General features: G+C 46.9%; 1 protein-coding gene across 1 annotated transcript in view; it reads right to left on the bottom strand.

Moving 5' to 3' along the window:
* Window positions 1-20,089, bottom strand: part of LOC135998545 (tetraspanin-15-like) — a 39,577-nt gene extending 19,488 nt beyond the window's left edge. The window contains exons 1-3 of the mRNA XM_065651766.1: window positions 19,970-20,089; window positions 14,444-14,629; window positions 1,253-1,327 (exon numbers count right to left, since the gene is read on the bottom strand). Coding sequence (XP_065507838.1) covers window positions 1,253-1,327; window positions 14,444-14,629; window positions 19,970-20,056 — 348 coding nt within the window. The 5' untranslated portion in view covers window positions 20,057-20,089. The remainder of the gene's footprint in view (window positions 1-1,252; window positions 1,328-14,443; window positions 14,630-19,969) is intronic.
* Window positions 20,090-21,805: the final 1,716 nt, after the last annotated feature.

The following is a 21,805-nucleotide window of genomic DNA, read 5'->3' on the forward strand; positions in this document are numbered from 1 at the left end:
TCCTCATTCTTGCTTATTTAATACAAAATCCAATTAAACATGTTTTTAGCAAGTTTAATAAACAACCATTGTTCCAAATGCAGATTTGTGCCTCCGAACAATTTTAGGTCAAGTGGATTCATCGCTTGTTGGATCTCTCTTTTCTCTCTCCCTCATTGTTTGATTTTTAATTAGATTTTGATGTTGCCCATTAAATTTAAATAAAGGGACAATTTAGGCATTAATGGTTTCTACTCATCGCCACGGTGCACTGTGTTTTTTGGACATCAGAGGGTTTCGGAGATGTATGGAGTTTGCTGCAGCATCCAAAAGATGTTTTTGGGGCTCACCAAGCATGTAACTCCAACCCCAACCTGGTTTTGGGGCTCACTGAGCACACAACTCCAACCCCAACCTGGTTTTGGGGCTCACCGAGCACACAACTCCAACCCCAACCTGGTTTTGGGGCTCACCGAGCACACAACTCCAACCCCAACCTGGTTTTGGGGCTCAAACACGAAACTCCATCCCCAACATCTTTTTGGGGCTCAATGAGTACATAACTCCAACTCCAACCTGGTTTTGGGGCTCAGAGCACACAACTCCAACCCAAACCTGGTTTTGGGGCTCACTGAACACAGAACTCCAACCCCAACCTGGTTTTGGGGCTCATCGAGCACAAAACTCCAACCCCAAGGGGTTTGAAAGCATCTCGCTGTTTTGCGTAGAGGGGAATCGATTTTTCGAAGCCGTAAGCAGGTATTTCAGACGTTGTTCTCCTCCCTTGTGCATTCATTGAGCCAGCAGAGATTGAGATTAGCTATTTAATCGTTCGATCGATCGCAAGGGTAAGATTAAATTGAAAATGGCAGGTTTCTTCAGCAGGGGAGGGAGGCCAGAAAGGACATTGTTGGCAGCATTTACTGTCTCACCAGCTCAGCTATAACTCAAACCTGTCCTTGCAAATGCAAGCCGGCAGTTAACGTAATTGAGACAAGGAGCTTAATGAGTCCTCAAGAATAAAAAGCAAAAAAAATACAACATGTTTTTGGCTCGGATTCTGCACAGGGAGATGCAGCGGGAGCTCTGGGGGGTGCTGGAAATCCGTCGTGGCTTTGGAGCATGATGGGCAGCACCAAAAGAGCAAGGACAACGAAAATCTGCCAGTTTCTGGCCTTACGCTAAGAGATACTTGTGGAATTTCGTCCCCGATGACACGCGGGGCTATGTTTTGTCCCCTTGCGGCACCCAAAGGCCTCCTGGTTGCACCCACCTTGTTTTCAAAGATGATTTCGATGAATATCAGCAGCAGCTCTGTGAGGAAGATCACCAGAAGGACCCAGAAGAACTGAAAAGAGAAAGGGAAGGATTAAGCCCTGCTCCAAATCGGGCTGTGTCATCTGTCAACGAGGGAGGCCTGGAAATCTGGAGCCACTTTCAAACACTGAGAAATGAAATAATTTCATTCTGAGCTCCTCAGGGAGCTGCAAACCTCTTCCAAAGATCTCAGCCCTAGAAGCAAAAGCAGTTTGGTCCCTTGCAGAAAGGATGGAAAGATGGATTGGAAAGAGAAACTAGATGCAATTTGGCCAAATTCTGCACGGGGAAAGAGGTAAAAGGATGCAGTGGGTACAAACATTATCCCTGGGTGGGTACAGGTGTTCAGCATCTCTCTGCGATGGGCGCTTGGTTGAACATCGATGTTTCCAAGCTGAGCGTCCAATGAGGAGGATCATCCATCCCCCAGAGTACGGCCAAGAACTCACGTCTGTGCCAGAATCGATCATGGCAACAAATTTAGGCTGGAAATCCACGTCCTGACGGAGCAAACGACTTAAACGAGAAGCTTCGATGTTCTTGCAGGCAACACCCATCACTCTCCTGATGCTTTGGTCGCCGAGATGTCCCATCGGGCATCGCGTCCGACTTTGCAGAGGATGGAGAGCAAAGCTCTGCTCAGCTCACATGTCCCCAAAGCTCCAGCCATCAGCGACTTTGGAGACTCGCCAGCAAAAGGAAGGTGGAAAGTTACCATGGTAACCAGCTAAAAAGCCAAAAGCACGTTAAAAAAAAATGGGGGGAGAGAGAATTTACGACCGCGATATTCCCTTGGACCACGGGTTTATTAGAGCAGCCTGTTTGCAAAGGCAGGTAGCGCTGGGACCCGCACGCCCAGTAATTTATTTCCCCCCAAAAAAAGGCACCATTGCAGCAAAAACACCATTCATACTCCAAAGTGTCGGGGTTTTTAATTAGTCACCCACCAATTAGCTTTGCACCGGGATTCTTTGTTAAGAACCTGGTACATGGTCCCGCTGGAGAAGCAGCATCGCGCTTATCACCAGCTAAATCAGCTCAGAATGGGACGGGTATAATTAGGCAGGGAATCCCTTAATTAAGGAGTACAATTAACGAAGCACCTGTTATCTGGCAGGCAGAGATGATCCGCAAAATGCTGCGCGCATTTAAGCTGATAGAAAACGGGGCTGCTCTGGGAGAAGCCCAAGGAGGAACGGTGCGCGGTTTTACAAAGCTGGGCCTAGATCTTGCAACGCTGCGGCAAAAAAGAGAAATTCAATTTTGGAACGATTTTCGTTAGTCAGCCTTAGTTAAAACCCAAGGAAATAAAAAATGAGCGCTTTGGTCTCTGTTTACTGGGAAAAAGCACAATTTTTTACCAATCCTGCTGTGAGCAGAGAGAAAAGAGCGTGACCCGAGTCCAAGCGGGGACCTGCGCTGTGGTCGTGCACCAAAAAAAACACCTAAAAATCAGCACGACACTTCTTGCCAAATCGATGAGGCTCCTCTGAAAGCACCCACCCTGCAGCTCTTCCCAGAAACTGAGGATTTTACCCCAAAAGACCCGTTGTGCAGACTGCTGGGTGGATTTTCTGCTTTTTCTAGCGCTCTGGCCATCACGCGTCACGCACCAATTTTATCCACCGCTCGATTTCCTTCTTTTGGTCTTAATTTGTGCCATATGGCTCGTCAAGATCTAACAGGCAAGGATTACGTAATACAACTCAGCTTGCTCCTTGCATATTGAAATCCAGGTTAATATTTAATATCCAGGTTTGATATCAGATTTATAAATGTAGGCGGGTGTCTTGTGCAAAGTCCACAGGATGCTGACTGTACCTGGTTGTTAGAAAAATAACTGAATGTGGCTTGAAATGAGGTTCACAGGTAGCAAAACGCACTGTTTCCAAGAGAGCAAGCCCAAAAAAGAGCTTAGTCCGTGGGCTTTATTAATGAGGGGAAAAAGCCAGAAGACAGACACGGCAGGTGCTGATTGCAACTCTTTGCAGGAGGAAAACTCCAACTCAGCCCAGCTCCCCTGGACACCCTGTAATATGTAACCTTACCTTAAAAAACCCACAATTTCCTTTATGATTTATGGAGGATTTGCAAGAAAAGCAACCACAAACCTGGGTCTCCAGCACAGGTCGTGCAAGCGTATAGTTTGAGTGAAAAGCAGCTTTTCTTCCCCCAAATAAGGGCTGAACGGAGCAGGAAAACCCTCGCTGGCTGCACGGCCATAGCAGAAAGTGGCTATTTCTTTTTTTTTTTGCATTCACGAGGGTTGTTGTAATGCACGTTTAGGGGTGAAACTGCTGGCAATATCCCCGATCGTCCCTTTTAACTAATGGATTGCAGCCCGTAGTCTGCCAGAGCAGGCACGAATAAGCATTTTGTTCCTTAAAAGGACGCCAGCAGCAAAATAAATTACCAAAAATCCACACTAAACAGCGTTTTAACCCGGCTTTGAGCTGCTGTGAGTTTGCGGCAGGTTCAAAATCACAAAGCAAGTAAAAAAATAAAAATCATAAAGCAAAATGGTGAGGAGCTGGGTTTTCCCCTATTTTTTGCGAAAATTCAGCGTTTGCATGGAAGTGGCAGCACATGGGCTTCACCGCTCGCACCCACGAGAGGAGGGAAATACAGAAGAGAAGCGACCAGGAAGGTCTCACCCGTCACAAATAGCAAAGCAAACCCCGATTTCATGGAGAGAAATTCCCCAGTAAAACCTTCATCTCGCTCAAGACACCTGGATCGGGGAAAAGTTACTCAATTCTTCTTAAATTAACACTCGCTGCAGCCGGTTCCCTTCAAAGAGCTCATCAATGCACAAGTTCCCAATAAATTCTCCTGCTTAATTCCCTCCGACACCTTCACAAAAAGATTAATGGCTCCGCGCTCCCTTTCCTTCCTCTAATGAGTCTCCGGAGCCGTTTTGTTCGTTGTTTGTCTCTCCCGAAGATCCTGCGCTCAGGTTTAAACCTGCAATTTGGGGAATAACCCCGCTCGTCAGGGTCATTTACATAAGCAATATATAAATTGCCCAGAGCGATCCCTTCCCGCGTGTCCTCTGGGTGTTTGGTTTTCTGCCACCTCCGTACGCCATAAAAAACGTTTTGCCATCAAGTTTCATCTCCCAGAAGCTTTAAAAGCAACTGAAATATGTAGTTAATCCAGAATTAACACTTCCAGACACGGGTCTGGCTGACAGAACAGTGCAAACCTGCTGAAATATTGAGCTAATCCAGAATTAATGCTTCCAGATGCGGGTCTGGTTGATAGAACAGTGCAAACCTGCTGGAATATGGATTTAATCCAGAAATAACTCTTCCAGCCACAGGTCTGGCTGATGGAGGGATGCAAACCTGCTGAACTACAGAGTTAATCCAGAATTAACAATTCCAGACAGAGGTCTGGCTGACAGAACGGTGTAAACCTGCTGAAATATGGAGTTAATCCAGAATTAACAATTCTAGCCATGGGTCTGGCTGATAGAATGGTGCAAACCTGCCAAAATACAGAGTTAATCCAGAATTAACAATTCCAGACACGGGTCTGGCTGACAGAATGGTGCAAACCTGCTGAAATACTGAGTTAATCCAGAATTAATGCTTCCAGACGTGGGTCTGGCTGATAGAACAGTGCAAACCTGCTGAAATACAGAGTTAATCCACAATTAACTCTTCCAGACGCGGGTCTGGCTGATGGAGGGGCACAAACCTGCTAAACTACGGAGTTAATCCAGAATTAACAATTCCAGACGCAGGTCTGGCTGACAGAATGGTGCAAACCCGTTGAAATACAGAGTTAATCCAGAATTAACAATTCCAGACACGGGTCTGGCTGATAGAACGGTGCAAACCTGCTGAAATACGGACTTAATCCAGAATTAACACCTCCAGACATAGCTGGTAGGATGGAAGAGCTCCTGGAGCAATGGAAAAGCACTAGAGAAATCGGTGGGTTATTTAATCTGAGCAACCTCCGTCTGCAAAATGCTGCTGCAGTCTCATAGTGTGGCTGGGGAGGAAATAAAAAGAAATTAAATCTCAAAAAATCCTTCATTTCTACCCAGCACAAGGAGTTTCCCATGCGGGCTGAGAAGGGAAAATATTTGCTTCTTGATGATGCTACTTCAGCTCAGCCCCAGGAAAGGCCGAGATAATAAGAGGGATAACAAGGACGATAATTTCTACAGAGCCCATGATCAAGTCAAAAAGAAAATAAACAAACCCATAAATAGATTCATGGGTAGTTTGCGGTGGGACACTGGGAGAGATGAGGCTGGAGATGCTCTTGATGAACTGAACATTAAATTAGTTCAGGCAGATCATGAACAGCTGCCTAATTAAAGCAATCAAGAGAGTTTTTCCTTAGAAAAAGTTACTGGTCATATTTAAAAGGATCTACAAGGCCCATAAAAGAAGTAAATAGAGGAGGAATAGATGGGTTTGAACACCCCTGTGAAGGACAGAGATGATTTTATCCTCGTTCTACACTCCACAGTCACCACCAAACCCCTATGGGAACGGGTACATTCTGCATTCACACAAATAACCCCCCAATATTTTCTTTTTCTCCATTTCTACAGCTCCAGCAAAGCAGCTGAATCAGCCTCATTGAAGCCAACGCAGGAAAAGGGTTTGGACTTATGAATATAAAAGCTGCAACGTGCCATCAAGGGATGGAAAATCTGAAATTCCCCGCTCCCAAGATGAAAAGAAACTAATGCGATTTAAGTTCTCCCCGTATAAAGCACAAATTCCCCCCATTTTGCACATGCGGGAGTTCACAGGTACCTGGGTCTCGCTGTATTTTTGTTCATCTGGAGCAGGAACCGCTCGTTCCCTCTTGATAAATGGGAACAGATTGAACGTACGATCAAAAAATCTTTTACTTGACCTGGGAAGCCACTAAATCACCTGCCTGCTGCATTTCACGTGAGCACAGAAACACTAATCCGGTCGCTTTTGTCCCCAAATTGAAACTTTTCGGTAACGCTTTTAAAAGAACCGTTTCTTCCTAATGACACGTTGGAGGTTCCTCCCACGCCGAGTGGCCTTTTCTAAGGGTCTGATTTGCTCCTGAAAATGAAAACTCAAAGAATTGTTTATTCCCACTTACAAACAGCTTTTGTAGTTGCTTTGAGGCAAAAAAAAAACCCAACAAAATGTGTCAGGAACGTTTCCTACGCAGATTAAACGAGGACAACAAAGCCCAGATGAAGAGGCTTTGCAGAGCATCTTCTCTTTGAGCAATAACCCTGGACACTGTTTTATTCATACAAATAATGCTATTTTATTCATGCAAATAATGCTGTTTTATTTTAGGGGACACACAACACAACCCCCTGCCCATCCACCCAGTCTGGGGCTCGTAACGACCCCTCTTTGGGTTTCTCGCCTGCGTTTGCCAAGACTTACGTCAAAATACACATTTCCTTTCTGCTTCAGGAGCTAAATAACCAAAACCCCCAGTTTTAATCCCCAAAAAAGCCAGTAGCCTTGCAAAAAACCCCCCAAAACCAAAGAAACAGGAACCCTGAGCACACAGCGTGGTCCATTCTCCCCAGCCCAGATACTGGTGCTGCCACCACCATGTCCCACAGATCCCGACCAAATTTGCTCCCCAGAGTCACCAAAACCCCGTTTTTTGCCCATTTTTGGCTGTTGTTAACTCTTCTGTGGCTACAGTCCCGCTACTCTCCACTCCCAGCTCAAGACCAGGACAGATGCTGCAGCTAAAACAGACTCGTGTTCCCCAAAGCGCAAAGAAAAAGAGGTTTTTATGCACAGGGATGGATGTCGCCTCTTAATCCCACCCCCCCATCCATTTCCATGAGTGACGGCTCTTTTCAAACCTGATTTATTTCAGAATTTGAGGGCCCAACAATCCCATTTCACTCTTTTCAAAGATCTCGGTACCTGCTGCTTTCCCCTCAATCAGGAAAATTATTCCAGCGGCGCAATCGGCTCAATCCTTTAACGAGCACCGGGCAATTCATTGGAAACTCCTAATGCAGATTAAACCACTTGGATGATCTTAAGATCATGTCAGACACTGGAAAAACCTCTCCTGGGCCTTACTCGGGGGCTCATCAGCTTCTCTTCATCGCGCATCGACGTTGAGAGATGCTGGGGAATAAAAATGCAGCGTGAGATAGAACTTTTATTTATTAAAAATTCACATTAAGAAGGTAAATCACTCCAGAGATGATTTTTGGGAGGATTTTGTAGCGTTGGCTCTTTCTTGGGCTTTCCAGAAGCTGTGAAGCTCCGTCAATTCACCGCAAGGGGGCTTGTTATTATTGCAACAATTAATTTAGTGATGATATTAAAAAATAAAGGGGTGAGGACCAAGAAATGCAACATGCCCGGAGTTTGCTGGCGTCGCTCAACGTTTAAGGCTCGGAAAGAACAAAATATGCTTTTCATTACTCACAAAACCTTCCCAAACTGCTCCTAGAAAGAGAGTGAATGGGGACGCCGCGAGAAATTACACGTGGAAGTGCCAATAATTAGCGTGGTAAGAAAAAAAATCATTAATTCCCCAGGGCTCCAGGCCCATTTTCTCCATCAAAGCCAAACCTGGGCTGAGCAAAACTCTGTTTAAAGGCCATTGTGGTGATTAAAACCCCAGCCAAGAGGTGAACAACCCTTAACAGAGGAAATAAGCCACAATTTTCTTTTTCTGCTGCCCCAGGGTTTCCAACTTTGTCTCTTATTATGAAATAATAATAATTAAAAAGGGTCGAAACCCACAGATTTAAAGGAGAATAAATGAGACGTGGAGGGCTGGGTAAAAAGTGCCCCATGAGGTTTTTTCTCACTGTGTTTTTGGGGGATTTGGGTGTTTGAGGGATGCTGCATTTATCCACCTCCCCCTCTGTGCGGCTAAATGGAAAAAAACCCCAGAAAGTGGCGTTTTTGCAATCAGAACGCGCTATATAATCAGCAGGCTTAGGAAGAAAAAATTAAATATATGCAGATCGCCGAGCAAAGCTCTGCAGGAAGGAGTTGCTTCGATCTTTTTTTTTAATTTTCTATTTGTGTGCTAATTAGCAGGAGTTTGCTTTTGGGAGAGTTAAAGCAGCGCCATCGAAACCTGTTGATATTGGAATATTCGGCGTGAATTTACCCCAAATTCCTCCAGCTGCCGTGGTCACCACGTTCAGGGGGTCACGCTGAGCCTTTCCCAAGCCCTCAGGTTTAGAAATTTGCTTCTTTTCTGCAAATATTCAAGGTATTATTTCATTCTGCTGGCCCGTAGATGAGCCGGGTACCCTGTGCGAATCCTCTGCTCTCACCCAAGTGCTTTTCAAACACCACAAAACCACAATGAATTCATGCAAATCAAATATCCAAGTGGTTTAAGCGCCCACCAAACATCAACTCTTTCAAACTATTCCACCCAATTGTTCCGAATGCAGAAGAAAAATAAGGGGAAGGTGCTACTTACAGGTATTTTCACCTCCCCTGACTTAAAACTGATTTTAAGTGAGTAATGAACTAGTACTGGGGATGCGGCACAGGGATGGTTTACACGGTGCCGCTGTAATTGAGGTTTTCGGCGTAATTTTTGCCCTTTTCTCCACACAATCACAAAATAAAACCCAGCTGCTCGGACAAGTTCAGCCCTCCAAGTGCTCCTTCTTCTGATTGCTTTTATTCCAGGTCCCCAAGCTTCAAATCACTGGAATCGCTGATTCTCTCCGAGGGGGAACTTATCTTCCCAATTCTCCATCCGCACAATAGCTCGGTGATTGCCAACCCATTTCGCTGGCGCTCCCCTCTTCAAACCTGATATATCTGCGATTTTCCAGCGTTTCATCGCTCGATTGACACGGGCAATCAGGGGCTGGAGAGGGAGAGGGAGGTTCAATCTAAGCCCAGCTCAGGGAGTCACGTCGTGGGTCGAGCTTGAGTGTAAAAAAATACAAAACGGCAAATAAAATCAATGGTAAAACCGGTGGTGGTCGCAGGAGTTTGCTTTGCATGTCTTGCTGTTGCTATTTGGAAATAGCATATAGATATAAATACACATTCATGTATTTAGAAGTATTTTTATGTATATTTATATTGGTTATATATTTTTTAATATATATATATATATAAAAACCACCTGCAAAAGGCCAAAAGAGCTGCAGCAACAGCTGATCTCTCGCTGTCACAACCCAAAGTCAAATCCTGCCTTGGGCAACAAATTTTGGCAGGAAAGGAAGAGCCCAAAAAACCAAACAGAAAAACAAACTGGGAAAGTCGGATTTCTTGGTGTACCCGGTCCCTTATTTCTCTTCCGTTTCGCGTCAAATCAAACCAACTCCATCAAAACCAGCTCTGAAAATCCGGGGATTTACTGACTTTTTGGAAGGTAAAATATCCACGAGATGAACACGCAGGTCCCAAACCCTCAGGCGTGAGATGTTTAGGAAGATACGACATGTTTTTAGCAAAAACAGCTCTAAAAAAGCCACGAAGTGGAGCCAGTTTGGGCAGATTCAATCGCAAAACCCAGTTGCTTGTCCCGTTGCATTTCCAGATCCTAAACCAAACCACCCCAGCTCCCCCAACCTCTAACCCAGCAAGAAAAATATTGATTTTTTACCATCTATTCACTAAATCACCCCTAAAAGCAAAGCCAAGGCATCTCCATCAAACTGTTCTTCAAGCTTTGCAAATGTCGATGGCGACGGAAGAAACTCTCAACCCATCTATTAAATACAAGTCTCGGTAACACTGATTACATCCGCCAGTAGCTAAAATCTCCAGGTTTTGCCCGAAATTTGTCTAATAAACTCAAGAACTGCAGGCAGGCGGCAGGTTTATTGAATAAACTTTGCTCGGGTTATTGGAGAGGTCGTTAAAGACGCGATAATCTGGTTTACACCCGGTAAGAGTCGTGTGGTTGTGCACAACAATCACAGGTAATGACCGGAGGGAATAAGATTGAGAAGGGAAAGATTAAAACCCAAATTTGTAGTACCCTGCAGGGGGGATATTGGAATAATATGTCAAATAAAAGATTTAGGAGGTGGGTGGCTTTCCTAAGAGAAATGTTGATTTTTCTCCAGGGGGCTAAAGAAAATAAAAATCCATCTGTTCAGCACTAAGTGACGGAGATAAATGAGGATTTAAGAAGCACCGACACCCACCGCATCTCACGGAAAAACAAAATAAAGGTATTTAACGCCAAGTGCTGCCTGATGAATTATTGTAGGGATCGAAATGTTTTCTCTTAAACAGGGAGGAATTTATTGCCTCCTCTCCAGATTAATAAGACATATTTTTAGATGAAAAGACAAGTCAATTTTTGTTAGGGATTTGAATTTCAGGGTAGTTTTGTGCTCATCGTTAGCTTGGGATCCCTGAAAACGTGTGTGCAGGTGTTCAAGCAGCTGCAGCACATCTGCACGCATTGATTTGCCATCAATATATGAATTTTTAAGCCCATTTTTGGGGCTCACAGAGCCCTCCTCTGTGGTCCCTGCACCACCAGATTCTCCCTCAAGGTGAACAAAGCACAAAACCCACTAACCCCAAACATCTTTTCAAGAGTTTTCCCAGGAAAATTCAGCATAAAACAGGCGTGAAACAATTTCTACAACCAAAAGTAACCCCTCATGTCCCACGTCTCGAGGGGCTTCTGCACCAGAGAGGATGTCCCGCTGTGAAATTCCCTTTAAATTCCTTATAAGTGTCCACCTTGGGGTGACGGGTGGAAATCCTAATGCATTTCACAGACAATTCCAACATAAAACCAACACAGAATTCGCAATATGACCCCAATCCAGAGGCAGACGCGCAAACCCAGCTCGTGGTCCAGGCTCTTCGAGATGCTCTTTAAGTGCATTTTTTCATCTTCTAGGAGCTTGCAACACTGCTACAAAAATCCCATAAATAAAATATCTGACAAGAAAAGGCAGCACTATGGTTTTTGCCTCCACGCAGAGCACAAATACCTTCTGTATTTGTGCGAACATCCTCATTTATCTCGGCGTTTCTAAAATGTTTCCCTGCTGTCGTGCTCTTCTCTTCGTGCTGATGCCCTTCAAGGTGGATATATCTATGGGGGGTAACAGTGTTTCAGGTCTAAAACTGGGAATCGGGCTGGATCCACTATCAGAAAATAGATAATTAATGCAGTATAAGGCCAATTGTGCTGCTCAGCCAACAAAAGGTGGGTGAGGAGCCTTGAGTAACCCTAAAACCCGAGAAATACAACGTATTTCAACGCACGAGATGAACATCCCGTTCTTATATCCTACCCAAAAGGGATGCAAGTGTTATCGACTGGCTTTATTTATTCCCCGTGGCAGGCGTGAAGCTGTTTGCATCCACGGGGAGGAAAAGCCGACACCAATGGGCAGGATTATTTCTTTTTCTCAGCCGTGCCTGTTGTAGAATTGATTCGTCTGACAACCTGTGAAATGCGGTTAATGAGCTTGGGTTCCTGTCGCCCTGGGTTGCTCCACCGACGAGATTTTCTACCCTCTGATGTGTCAATTTTCCACTTCTAAACTCAGTCCGGGTTGTGGAAGCAAAGTATTAACCATGATTCGTGAGTATTAGCACAGAAAGAAAAATATTAGCAGAAATTTGAAGTATTTATCCTTCTTTGGAATAAGCCTAGATTGAATTAACGCAATAGTAAATAGCTTTAAAAGTGGAGAAATTATTAAGATGAAATGTCCTCCGCAAGCAACATCACTTTGGCTTTGGCAGAAAAGGATTTTCTAGGCTTAGATGGTAAAGAAATATGATGCTTTGATGGACAGGAAAAGAGGGTTATATGTTCGAGGTATAACCGAGTCCAGGCGAATGCCCACCTGTCTAATTGGGCATCCAAAGAGAAAGAAAAAAGTCCATTGATAGGGAATTAATTAAACTTGAATTTTTAAGCAAGCAAGCTCTCAGGGCTATTTAAACACCACAAATATCACTTGGAGGGGACATTTCTGGCCACTCATGGAGAGAATCCTCCAAAGGCCCGGGGTGCGGGGGCAGCTCTCAAATGGAGCAATAAGAGATCCAATGAGAAATCTCTTCCACCCGCTCACTGCGCAGCTTTGATCCCAGCAACGTTTGAAAATGCAACACAAACAACCACCAGACGTATGGAAAAGCCACAAAAATTGCATCTGCGCATCTAGAGAAGCAAAGACAATACTGGTTTTCTGATCTGGGCTCCCCTCTGTATTAATCGGAAATGCAAACGCTGAGCAATTTTTAAAAGGGATATTGCGATTTTTAAAAGCACTAGCTATCCAGAGTGTTTGATTTTAATAAACCCATCGACCCAAAGCAGCGGGAGATGAAGGTGTTATGCAAACCGTTGGCATGCAAGGCACGTGCGTGTCGCCAGGGAGGCTCCGCGGACCAGCGCGGATTATTCAACCGAAAGCAACTTCCTCACCGAGAGAGCATCGGACGCAGCCAAAGAGCTGACAGAGCCGTCAGCTGACGGAGCTTGTTGATGGACATTCGCCCTCGCTGAGCAGGATGGAAGAGCTTTGTCCCCCTCTGAACGCAGGGAACGGCTCAAAATTCAGCTTATCCACCCCTGCAGCCTCCTGCTCCGAGCTGGAGGCCGAGCTGTCACCCCAGAGGAAGGCAATGAGCAACACACCCAAAAAAACCCTGGAAAGCAGGTTAGGAGCGAAAAGCTTTGCCCTCACGTCCAGGATCTCTGCCAGTTTGCACTTCAAAGGTAAATTTTCCCTCTAAGAACCCCCTTGCAAAAGGAAATGAAGTTCTTTTCTATTGGCACCGCCAGGGCTAAAATAAACTTAACGGCTGAGACTTTGCTCCATGAGAGGTGGGAACTCAGCCCCACAAATAACTCCTGTGTAAGCTGTGGCGGTGACTTGTTAAGATGCATTAATTTTTTTCCTTGACATCACCGAGATCATAGAATCACAGAATCATTTGGGTTGGAAGAGACCCTCAGGATCATCAAGTCCAACCATAACCCAACTCTAGCACTACCCCGTGTCCCTGACAACCTCATCTCCGTCTGTCCAACCCCTCCAGGGATGGTGACTCCACCACTGCCCTGGGCAGCCTGTTGCAATGCCCCACAGCCCTTTGGGGAAGAAATTGTTCCCCAGATCCAACCTCAACCTCTCCTGGCGCAACTTGAGGCCGTTTCCTCTGGTCCTGGCGCTTGTTCCTGGGGAGCAGAGCCCGACCCCCCCTGGCTCCAAGCTCCTTTCAGGCAGGTCAGAGATCAGAAGGTCTCCCCTCAGCTCCTGTTCTCCAGCTGAACCCCCAGCTCCCTCAGCCGCTCCCATCACCCTTGTGCTCCAGCCCCTTCCCCAGCTCCGTTCCCTTCTCTCAACTCACTCCAGCACCTCAAGGGCTTTCATGAGGTGATCCTGCCACTCCTCTGGCCACCATTTTGAGCCCTGAGGTGATTTTGGTGCCGTCATTTTGAGCCCTGAGCTGAGGGGCCCAGAACTGCCCCCAGGATTCGAGGTTTTTCCTCCCCAGAGCCCAGCACAGGACGGTCACTGCCCTGGGCCTGCTGGCCACACCAGTGCTGGTACCAGCCAGGGTGCTGGTGGCCTCTTGGCCACCTGGGCACACGCTGGCTCGTGTTCAGCCGCTGTCACCAACACCCCCAGCTCCTTTTCCAGCCGCTCTTCCCCAGCCTGCAGTGTTTGTGGGGTTGTTGTGACCCAAGTGCAGGACCCGGCACTTGGCCTTGTTGAACCTCAGAAAATTGGCTTCAGCCCATCGATCCAGCCGGTCCAGACCCCTCTGTTTGGCCTTCCCACCCTCCAGCAGATCAACACTCCACCCAACTCGGTGTCACCTGTGAAATTACTGAGTGTGCACTCGATCCCCTTGCATTGATAAAGAGATTAAACAGAACTGGCCCCAATACTGAGCCCTGGGGACACCACTCGTGACCGGCCGCCAACTGGATTGGGCTCCATTCACCACAACTCTTTGGGCCTGGCCCTTTATCCATCACAGATACGCCCACCCAGGCCATGAGCTGCAGCTTCTCCAGGAGGATGCTGCGGGATATGGTGTCAAAGGCCATACTGAAGTCCACATAACATCCACAGCCTTTCCCTCATCTACTAGTTGGGTTATCTTGCCGTAGAAGGAGATCAGGTCGCATCCCAAGGGCTGCACGGAGAGCGCGGTCCCGGCCTTACCGTCTTGAGCAGCGTGCGGTTGTCCCTGAGGCTCCCCACCATGCCCACGAAGGACACGCCGAACATGGTGAAACCCAGCAGGAGGAGGATGACGGCCGGGGCCAGGAAGATCCCTTCCAAGGTTTTGTGCTTTTGCCTCTCCGCTTCGGCGTAAATCCCCACGCACAGGATCACGAGGCCGAGGATCTGCAAGGGAAGCGCGAGACGGGATTAGGACGCCAACGGGAGAAACAGCCGAGGTGCCAAGGGAGAAGTGGGGGTGGAAATGTCTCAAACAGCCATGGAAAACCCACCCAGCTCCCCAAATGGCACCATCGGCGCTTGGCGCATCCCCTTTGCTCAAGGTTGAGCGAGGGATGGATAATTGCAGGGATCAGTGTAGCTGAACAGCTTTAAACCAGGTTTTATTAGGCTTTTCTTCTCTCCTTCCTGCCTTTATCTTTACATTCCACCTGGATGCTCAGCTTGGCCCTTGCCGTGGGTTTGACAGACCCAGAGGTTGATTGTCATTGACACCAGGACCCCCCTGAGACAGCACGATCCCCAAAATCACTCATTTCACTCCAACATTTTTATACCCGGCTCGAGCACCGACTTGCACCCAAACCCCCAGCGAGCCACTCGCTCTCTCTTCACACACCAGCACCAACAATTAAAAACCAAACTAACTGCACCATTACAAAGCGCTTTTGATCCCTGGATGAAAAGCACCATAAAGAAAAGCAACAGGTTATTTATGACAATGTTCCCCCCCTGCCTCCCCTTCCAATGAAACAGCTCTAATTAAAAAAGAGAGCCTAACGATGCCGGGATAAAGCCAGGCTCCAAAAAGCACCATTTGCTCCTGGCCACAGATACCTGCACTCCAAACCCTGACATCTCCAAAAAGAATGAAAACCTCACTTTTTTTGATACTTGTCCATTGCTTTCTCCTTTACGAAAAGCTTCATTGTTCCTAATGAGTTTGTTCTGCTAATTCGCGCCGACAATTAGAATGCCCCGAGTTGGAAGGGACCCACAAGGATCATCAAGTCCAAATTCAATCCTTATTTTTTTGCTTTTTTGGGAGTTGATTTTTTCCTTCTCTACTCCGCTGGACGCTATTTCTGGCGCATTTTGGTGGCTCATTAACGTCCATCAATCACTGTCCGCTTCCAGGCTCCATCTCATCTATCAAAGAACTGAAATCTCTCAGAAAATGAAATTTAGACTCGTAATGTTTTACAGACGTTTTAGTTATTTGAAACTAAACAGGCCTGTTTCTGATAACGGGCTTTTAATCACACTTTCATTTTTTGACTCTATTTTAAGCGCCAGGTTGGTGGGTTGGGATTTGGTTTGATTTCATGTTTATCTCTCAGGTGGCGTCCTGGGAAATACACTTGGATGCGAAGGCGGCGGGGTAGATATTAACACACATCACACTAATCCCCGCCGTTCCTACCGCCTGCCAATCAAAACCACTTTCTTAATTAATTAATCCATCTGCAATACGAGTGAGGGAAGAGGAAAGTGCACGGAACAAACCCAGGAGGGGGTTCGAGGGCTGAATGCTGAGGAAGCAGATTTCACGGGATGGGAGAAAAACCGAGGAGGGTTTTCAGGACGGACACGTGCGTTGCTTAAAAAGAGCTCTTCTACGGCTGAAAGCATCCTTGAAACAGCAACCCAAGCCGCGCCACGCGGCTTTTTTGGGGTTTCGTGGCTTAGAAAAAGCCACGTGCTTTTCTCAAGTGACTCAAACTAGTCCCTGGGATTAACCAGTCAACACTGGGCTGATCCCACCTGAATTTCTTGGCGCTCTCCTTATTTAGTTCTAGTTTAAAAGGTCACCCAGCCCATTGCAAGCTGCTTTGCTACAGGTTGGTGCTGCCGGTGGGACCTGCTGGCTAAAAAAGCACCTTCTGATTAAAAAAATAATAGAAAAGACTTGTTTCTACTCAGCTTAAAGCACAAAAAAGCATCTTGCAAAGCAACACACACCTTGTGGAAGGGATTTACTGGCACATCTCCCAGCCAAGGCAGATTGCGAAGGAAACTTGCTGGGATATAAGGAGTTTTGGAAGGAGGAGCAGGGAGCGATACTGCTGCAAGGCGGGTGGCGAAGGGATTTGGATGGAAAAGAGCCAGGGAGAAAGAGCAGAATTCCCTGAAAAGCGGCGTTTTTGTGAGAAAAATGGTGGATTTGGAGTAAACCAAAGTATCTGCCAGGACCTGTGCAGCGCCCGGCAAAACCGCAAGGTGAATAAATGTTTATTTCATCAAAAATCTGATTGTCCCGTCCCCCTTCAGCTGCAGACGAGCACCGAATGCTGCAGGAAAAGTTTGCGTCACCCTTCGCCAAGTCTGGCTGCTCCAGGTTCCGTCACCGGATTTCTCTGGGGGTTGTTTTTGCCGTAAGAATTCAATCAACATGGATATTTTCGATTCCTGGCATCACAACCCTTTTCTACCACCCACACTCGAGGACGTGGTAAAGCACATAATGAAGTTTGCTGGTAAATCATCTGTAGTTATGTATTAATTGCCCCGTGATCACCTTAATAAAGTGAACACCAGGACAGACAGCAGTCGGTAATTACAGCTGCTCTGCAATGTGTCTAAGAGAAAAAAGTGCACTTACCCTCTAACGAGACGATCGTTACCTCTTTTCTATAGGATAATAACATGCAATCAAAGCATCACCACAGTGAAAACCAAAGGGGTGGCTGCGACTCCACCAGACCCTGCGCCGAAGGCATCCAGCAACAATTCTCCTTCTATAAGCTGGGAAGAAATCACCTTCGGGTTTTAATTTTTTATTTTAATGCATCTTGGAGTTTGTAGGAGCTGAGTGGGCAGTGGATGAAGGGTAATGAGAAGCCCCTGGGATGTCCAACCGCTATTCCCATCCCAAAAACAACTCCCATGACTCGCTCTCCTCCCTCCCTCCGATACTCTTGGACGGATAAAATCACAAAGCTGAATTTCTCAGCCCAATCCAAGTCGCTCTGACTGACCCTTCCCCACCTTTGCAGCCCATTTCTAAAGTTGTTTCGCTTCAACCTCGTCTCTTCTTATAACAGAGATGCTGGTTTTCCTCTCCGGAAATTTCTCCATCTAATGGAAAGAAAGAGTTGAGGGGGAGTTGGGGACCTGAGATGGGGAAGAGCTAAAGGTGGAAATTCCTGGTGGAAATCACTAATCATAGAGTCATTTAGAGACCTGGAGGTCAAGAAGTGGGATGAAAGGCAATTATCAAACAGAAAATAATACAATACATAGTTGTGGCGATGCTGGCAGGGTTTTTGGGGTGCCAAATGGGTGGTTTGTGTCTCTGGTGCTCATCAGCGCTTCTCCATCCTCGCATGGTTTGGTTTTGGAACAGAGGCAGCTATGACAGGAGACACACGTGGTCCTACCAGCGCTAAAAAGAGACACGCATGGCCCTACCCTGCCCTAAAAATCCCACTAAACACCCAAGAGATGCCACATTCCATTTGGCCGAGACCCAAAAGACCAGAGGAAAGAGGTTCCACGAATCCACAGGGATGTTCACGCAAACTCTGGCACGGCAGATACGGCTCGTTCCGGGGCGAACGGTGTTAACTGGATGAGTCAAGGCGAGGCTTGAATTTCTCCTTATTCAAGAACACCAAGAAGTCACAGTGACAGAGGCTTCAAACCCCGACAATCGGATTTATGTGAGACTGGGGGGGAGCAGAGGGAACAGGGCATCGCCGCATCCTCCATCCAAGACCACAGGTGCAAAACTAAGGGCAGAACTCTTGTTTTTCAAATCTCCAGCCCACGGCAGAATCGCTCTTCCCAGCTTTTGAAGACCTGTCTGCCTTCAAACGGGCGGACAGGGCACCCCTGTTCCTCCTCAGGAGGTTTTATTGCAATGTGCAGGTGAGAAACCTCGCTATAAAAAGACCTGAATGCTTTTAATGATTCAAAGATATAACAGAATCATGCGATTAATTAATTTCATTACAGGAAAGGATCTAGAAGCACTAGATCCAGTTTTCTGCCAGCTGGGACAACCCTCCACTAAAAAAACCACGATCCACCTCACCCCAAACCTCCTCGATCCTTCACAGTCAACCAACTCACGTCTTATTCCACCCAATTTTCACCCATAGGGTTAAATTTTCGAAGCCTTCAGGCAACGCAAGAAGTTCCTAAACAATCTTCTTTTTTTTTTTTATTTAATCGAGCGCGTTTGGCGAAACGAGGCCCCGGTCACGTCTGGTTAACGAGGCTTTGAACGGTTCGGCAGCCCCGGTGAATTAATACGGCGACAAGTGCAAATGAGCCAGAAGTAGGTCAGCCCCGCGGCCTCTTAAAGGCATCGGGGAAACCTCAAAACGAACAAAACTCGGCTCTTTAGAGAAACCAAAACCACACAGCTGGGTTTTCCCACAGATTAACTTTGCGAATAAAAATATCGCGCCATCCTTACCCAAAAAACTCATACCACAGCCGCAAATGGGGTAAGAAATGCAGATTTTTTTGGTCTTGCTGATCACCCTGTGGGAGACACTCAGGATCCTGTCACGAGAAAACCAGTAAGATATTCGACAAAAAAACCCTTTTTCTTGTTCTTATTTGTGCCCTGGGGTGGGCACAAGTCATTTGGTGCAGTAAGACAACAGGTTTCACCGCTGCCCTCCCAATGAGCTCATTCATTTATAAAACAAAATAAATACGGAAATAAAAAGCGTTTTCGAGCTCTGCTTGTAACCCTGTTTCCCATTCACAGCCTGCCTGGGAACTCAAGCAGCAATTTCTGCAATTACACCGGCACAATGAGATCCACATACCGATACGCATACCCCGCGCATGGGGCAGAGAGGATTATTTAAACCTCAGGAGGAAATATCTGTAAATACGGACTGGATTATGCAAGATGAACCCCAGGAAGATGCTAAATTCGTATCTCGAGGATGCACAGACCCTAAAGGAACAGAAAATTTCTTGCTCCCCTGCTCCAACACATGCTCACACCTCCCAGGTGCTGGGGAAGCTTCGCCCCGACCTCGATGGTTCAAAACTGCTTAAAAATAAGGGGTTTTTTTCCTTTTAAAATAAGCAATGTGGCTGAAATACCCACCACTTGATCTCTGCTTTTGTGCCTTGTCCTTACTGAATGATGTAAAGACAACGGTCAAGATGGGCAAGGGGGAATCAGCCAGCAACATCACCCCATAGATGCTTGTGTGGTGAAAATGTGAAATTTCCGTGTTTATGCTCCAAAAGCAACTCGTTGCCACAAGGGATTTGCAAGAGAAGCTCTGGGGAAGGGTAATCACAGGGAGGTGGCTCTTAAATCCACCAAAAAATCCACCAAAAACGCATTTTCTCCTAAAATTGCCCCCTTTTGGACCCAGCTAGCGCCAAGCATGGTGGGGCGCACAGCACCGGGGTTTTACCGTGAGGATTTGACGCCTTGGGAGGGGAAATTTGGACACTGAAAAGGAAAATCCAGCCCACGGGGGTGAGGGGAAACAGCAGGAAGGATGGAAAAGCGAGCGGAGCACCTACCGAGAAGAGGGTGGCGTAGGTGGACAGAGCAAATTTGATGCTGTAGTAGTAAAGGTGGGAATTTCGGCACTCGGAGCCTTGAGGCATCGTTGTCGCTCCGGTCGGGGAGGCGAAAAAACGTCGACATGCACACAGGGAAGCCTTGAACTTGAACTGCTGGCTCCAGCTTCCGCCTGGCAGGAGCAGAGAGCAATGAGAGGGAAGCAGCGGCGGCGCCGTTAACCCTTTACTGAGCTCGGCGCTTGGTTTTGCTCTAAAAATTACGCCAAAAATCGGCGCGCGGCCGGACCTCTAGCAAATTTTTAACAGCGAATGTGTCGTAATCAGGACCTCCTGCCCTCGCTGGTGTGCTGAACGAGTTCATCGCAATCCTGCAGCCATCCCAGGAGCTCTGCGGCAGCAAAGGGTGAAGCGGCAAGGGTGAAAATCCAGCAAGAAAAGTGCCCCCCGAGCAGTTGCTTGGAGAACAATGTCCAGATTTACCTGTTGTAACTTGCTACTGTGTGTAAAATCTTCCTTTGGACACCACCTCCAGCTGCCTGGCGCCTGCGTGGATAGGAGGAAGGAAAGAGAAATTATTAGAGCCGGGCTCGGTGGGGTTTAACGCTTCAAAGAAAAGGTGTGGGGAGGAGGAAACCGACACCGGGAGAGCAAACAGCTCCGGGAAGCGTTTGTGTGGCTTTACAAAAATGATATTAGAGAGCAGAAAAGTGGTGTTGAATAAAAAGAGCAAAAGAGGAGCTTGGGAAAGATGTGTTTGGAGTTGGTCTCTGATGATGCAGAGAAACAATGGGGAGCACCCAGCAAAAGGGGAGCACCCAGAAAGAAGGCGAGCACCCAGAAGAGGGGAGCCCCAGTAAAGGGGAGCACCCAGCAAAAAGGAGCACCCAGCAAAAAGGGGAGCACCCAGAAAAAGGGGAGACCCAGCAATGGGAGCACCCAGCAATGGGGAGCCCCCAGAAAAAGGGGAGCAGCCAGAAAAAGGGAGAGAACCCAGAAAAAGGGGAGCAGCCAGCAAAAAGGGGAGCACCCAGCAAAAAGCGGAGCACCCAGAAAAAAGGGGAGCACCCAGCAATGGGGAACACTCAGAAAAAGGGGAGCACCCAGCAATGGGGAGCCTCCCAAAAAAGGGGAGCACACAGAAAAAGAGGAGCACCCAGAAAAATGGGGAGAACTCAGCAAAAAGGAGCACCCAGCAATGGGAACACCCAGTAAAGGGGAGCACCCAGAAAAAGGGGAGCCCCCAGAAAAAGGAAGAACCCAGCAAAAAGGAGCACCAAGCAATGGAGAACACCCAGAAAAAGGGGGAGCACACAGCAAACAGGAGCACCCGTCATTTCTGCAGTTTGACCTGCTGCAGACCGCAGTCCCACATGTGAACTGGACATTATTTCTATTCCCCTTCAGACTCCCTTAATTCAGACAAAATCGCACCTGCAAAAGCAGCGGCAGGTCCTGCGCCAGAAATTCCCTATTTTCCCCAGCACACTCAAACCCTTTCACTACAAGTCCAGAGGTTTTAAATTTTACTTTTTTTTTTTTCTTTTTCCCAAGCAAATAAAATCTAATCCGTGCTTTCTGTCCTGCAAAAGAGATGATAAAGAATAAATGTCCTTCCGGCGGCGCAAACGCACACGGAAGCCTTGCTGCTTGCATCTCGGAGACAAACAGACAGGAGCTGCCCTTAAATCACCCATTTATTTTTCCTGACTTCACCCTAATGGATAAATAATGCCGGACACGAGGGATAATCAGGTATCGCTTTTAAAAGGCTTAACGGTGAATTGAATAAGTTTTGCAGTTCGAATTTAAACAGGACTTTAAATTCTTCTCTAT

This window comes from Caloenas nicobarica, chromosome 25 (genome assembly GCF_036013445.1).
Source record: "Caloenas nicobarica isolate bCalNic1 chromosome 25, bCalNic1.hap1, whole genome shotgun sequence".
In the NCBI taxonomy this organism is placed as follows: domain Eukaryota; kingdom Metazoa; phylum Chordata; class Aves; order Columbiformes; family Columbidae; genus Caloenas; species Caloenas nicobarica.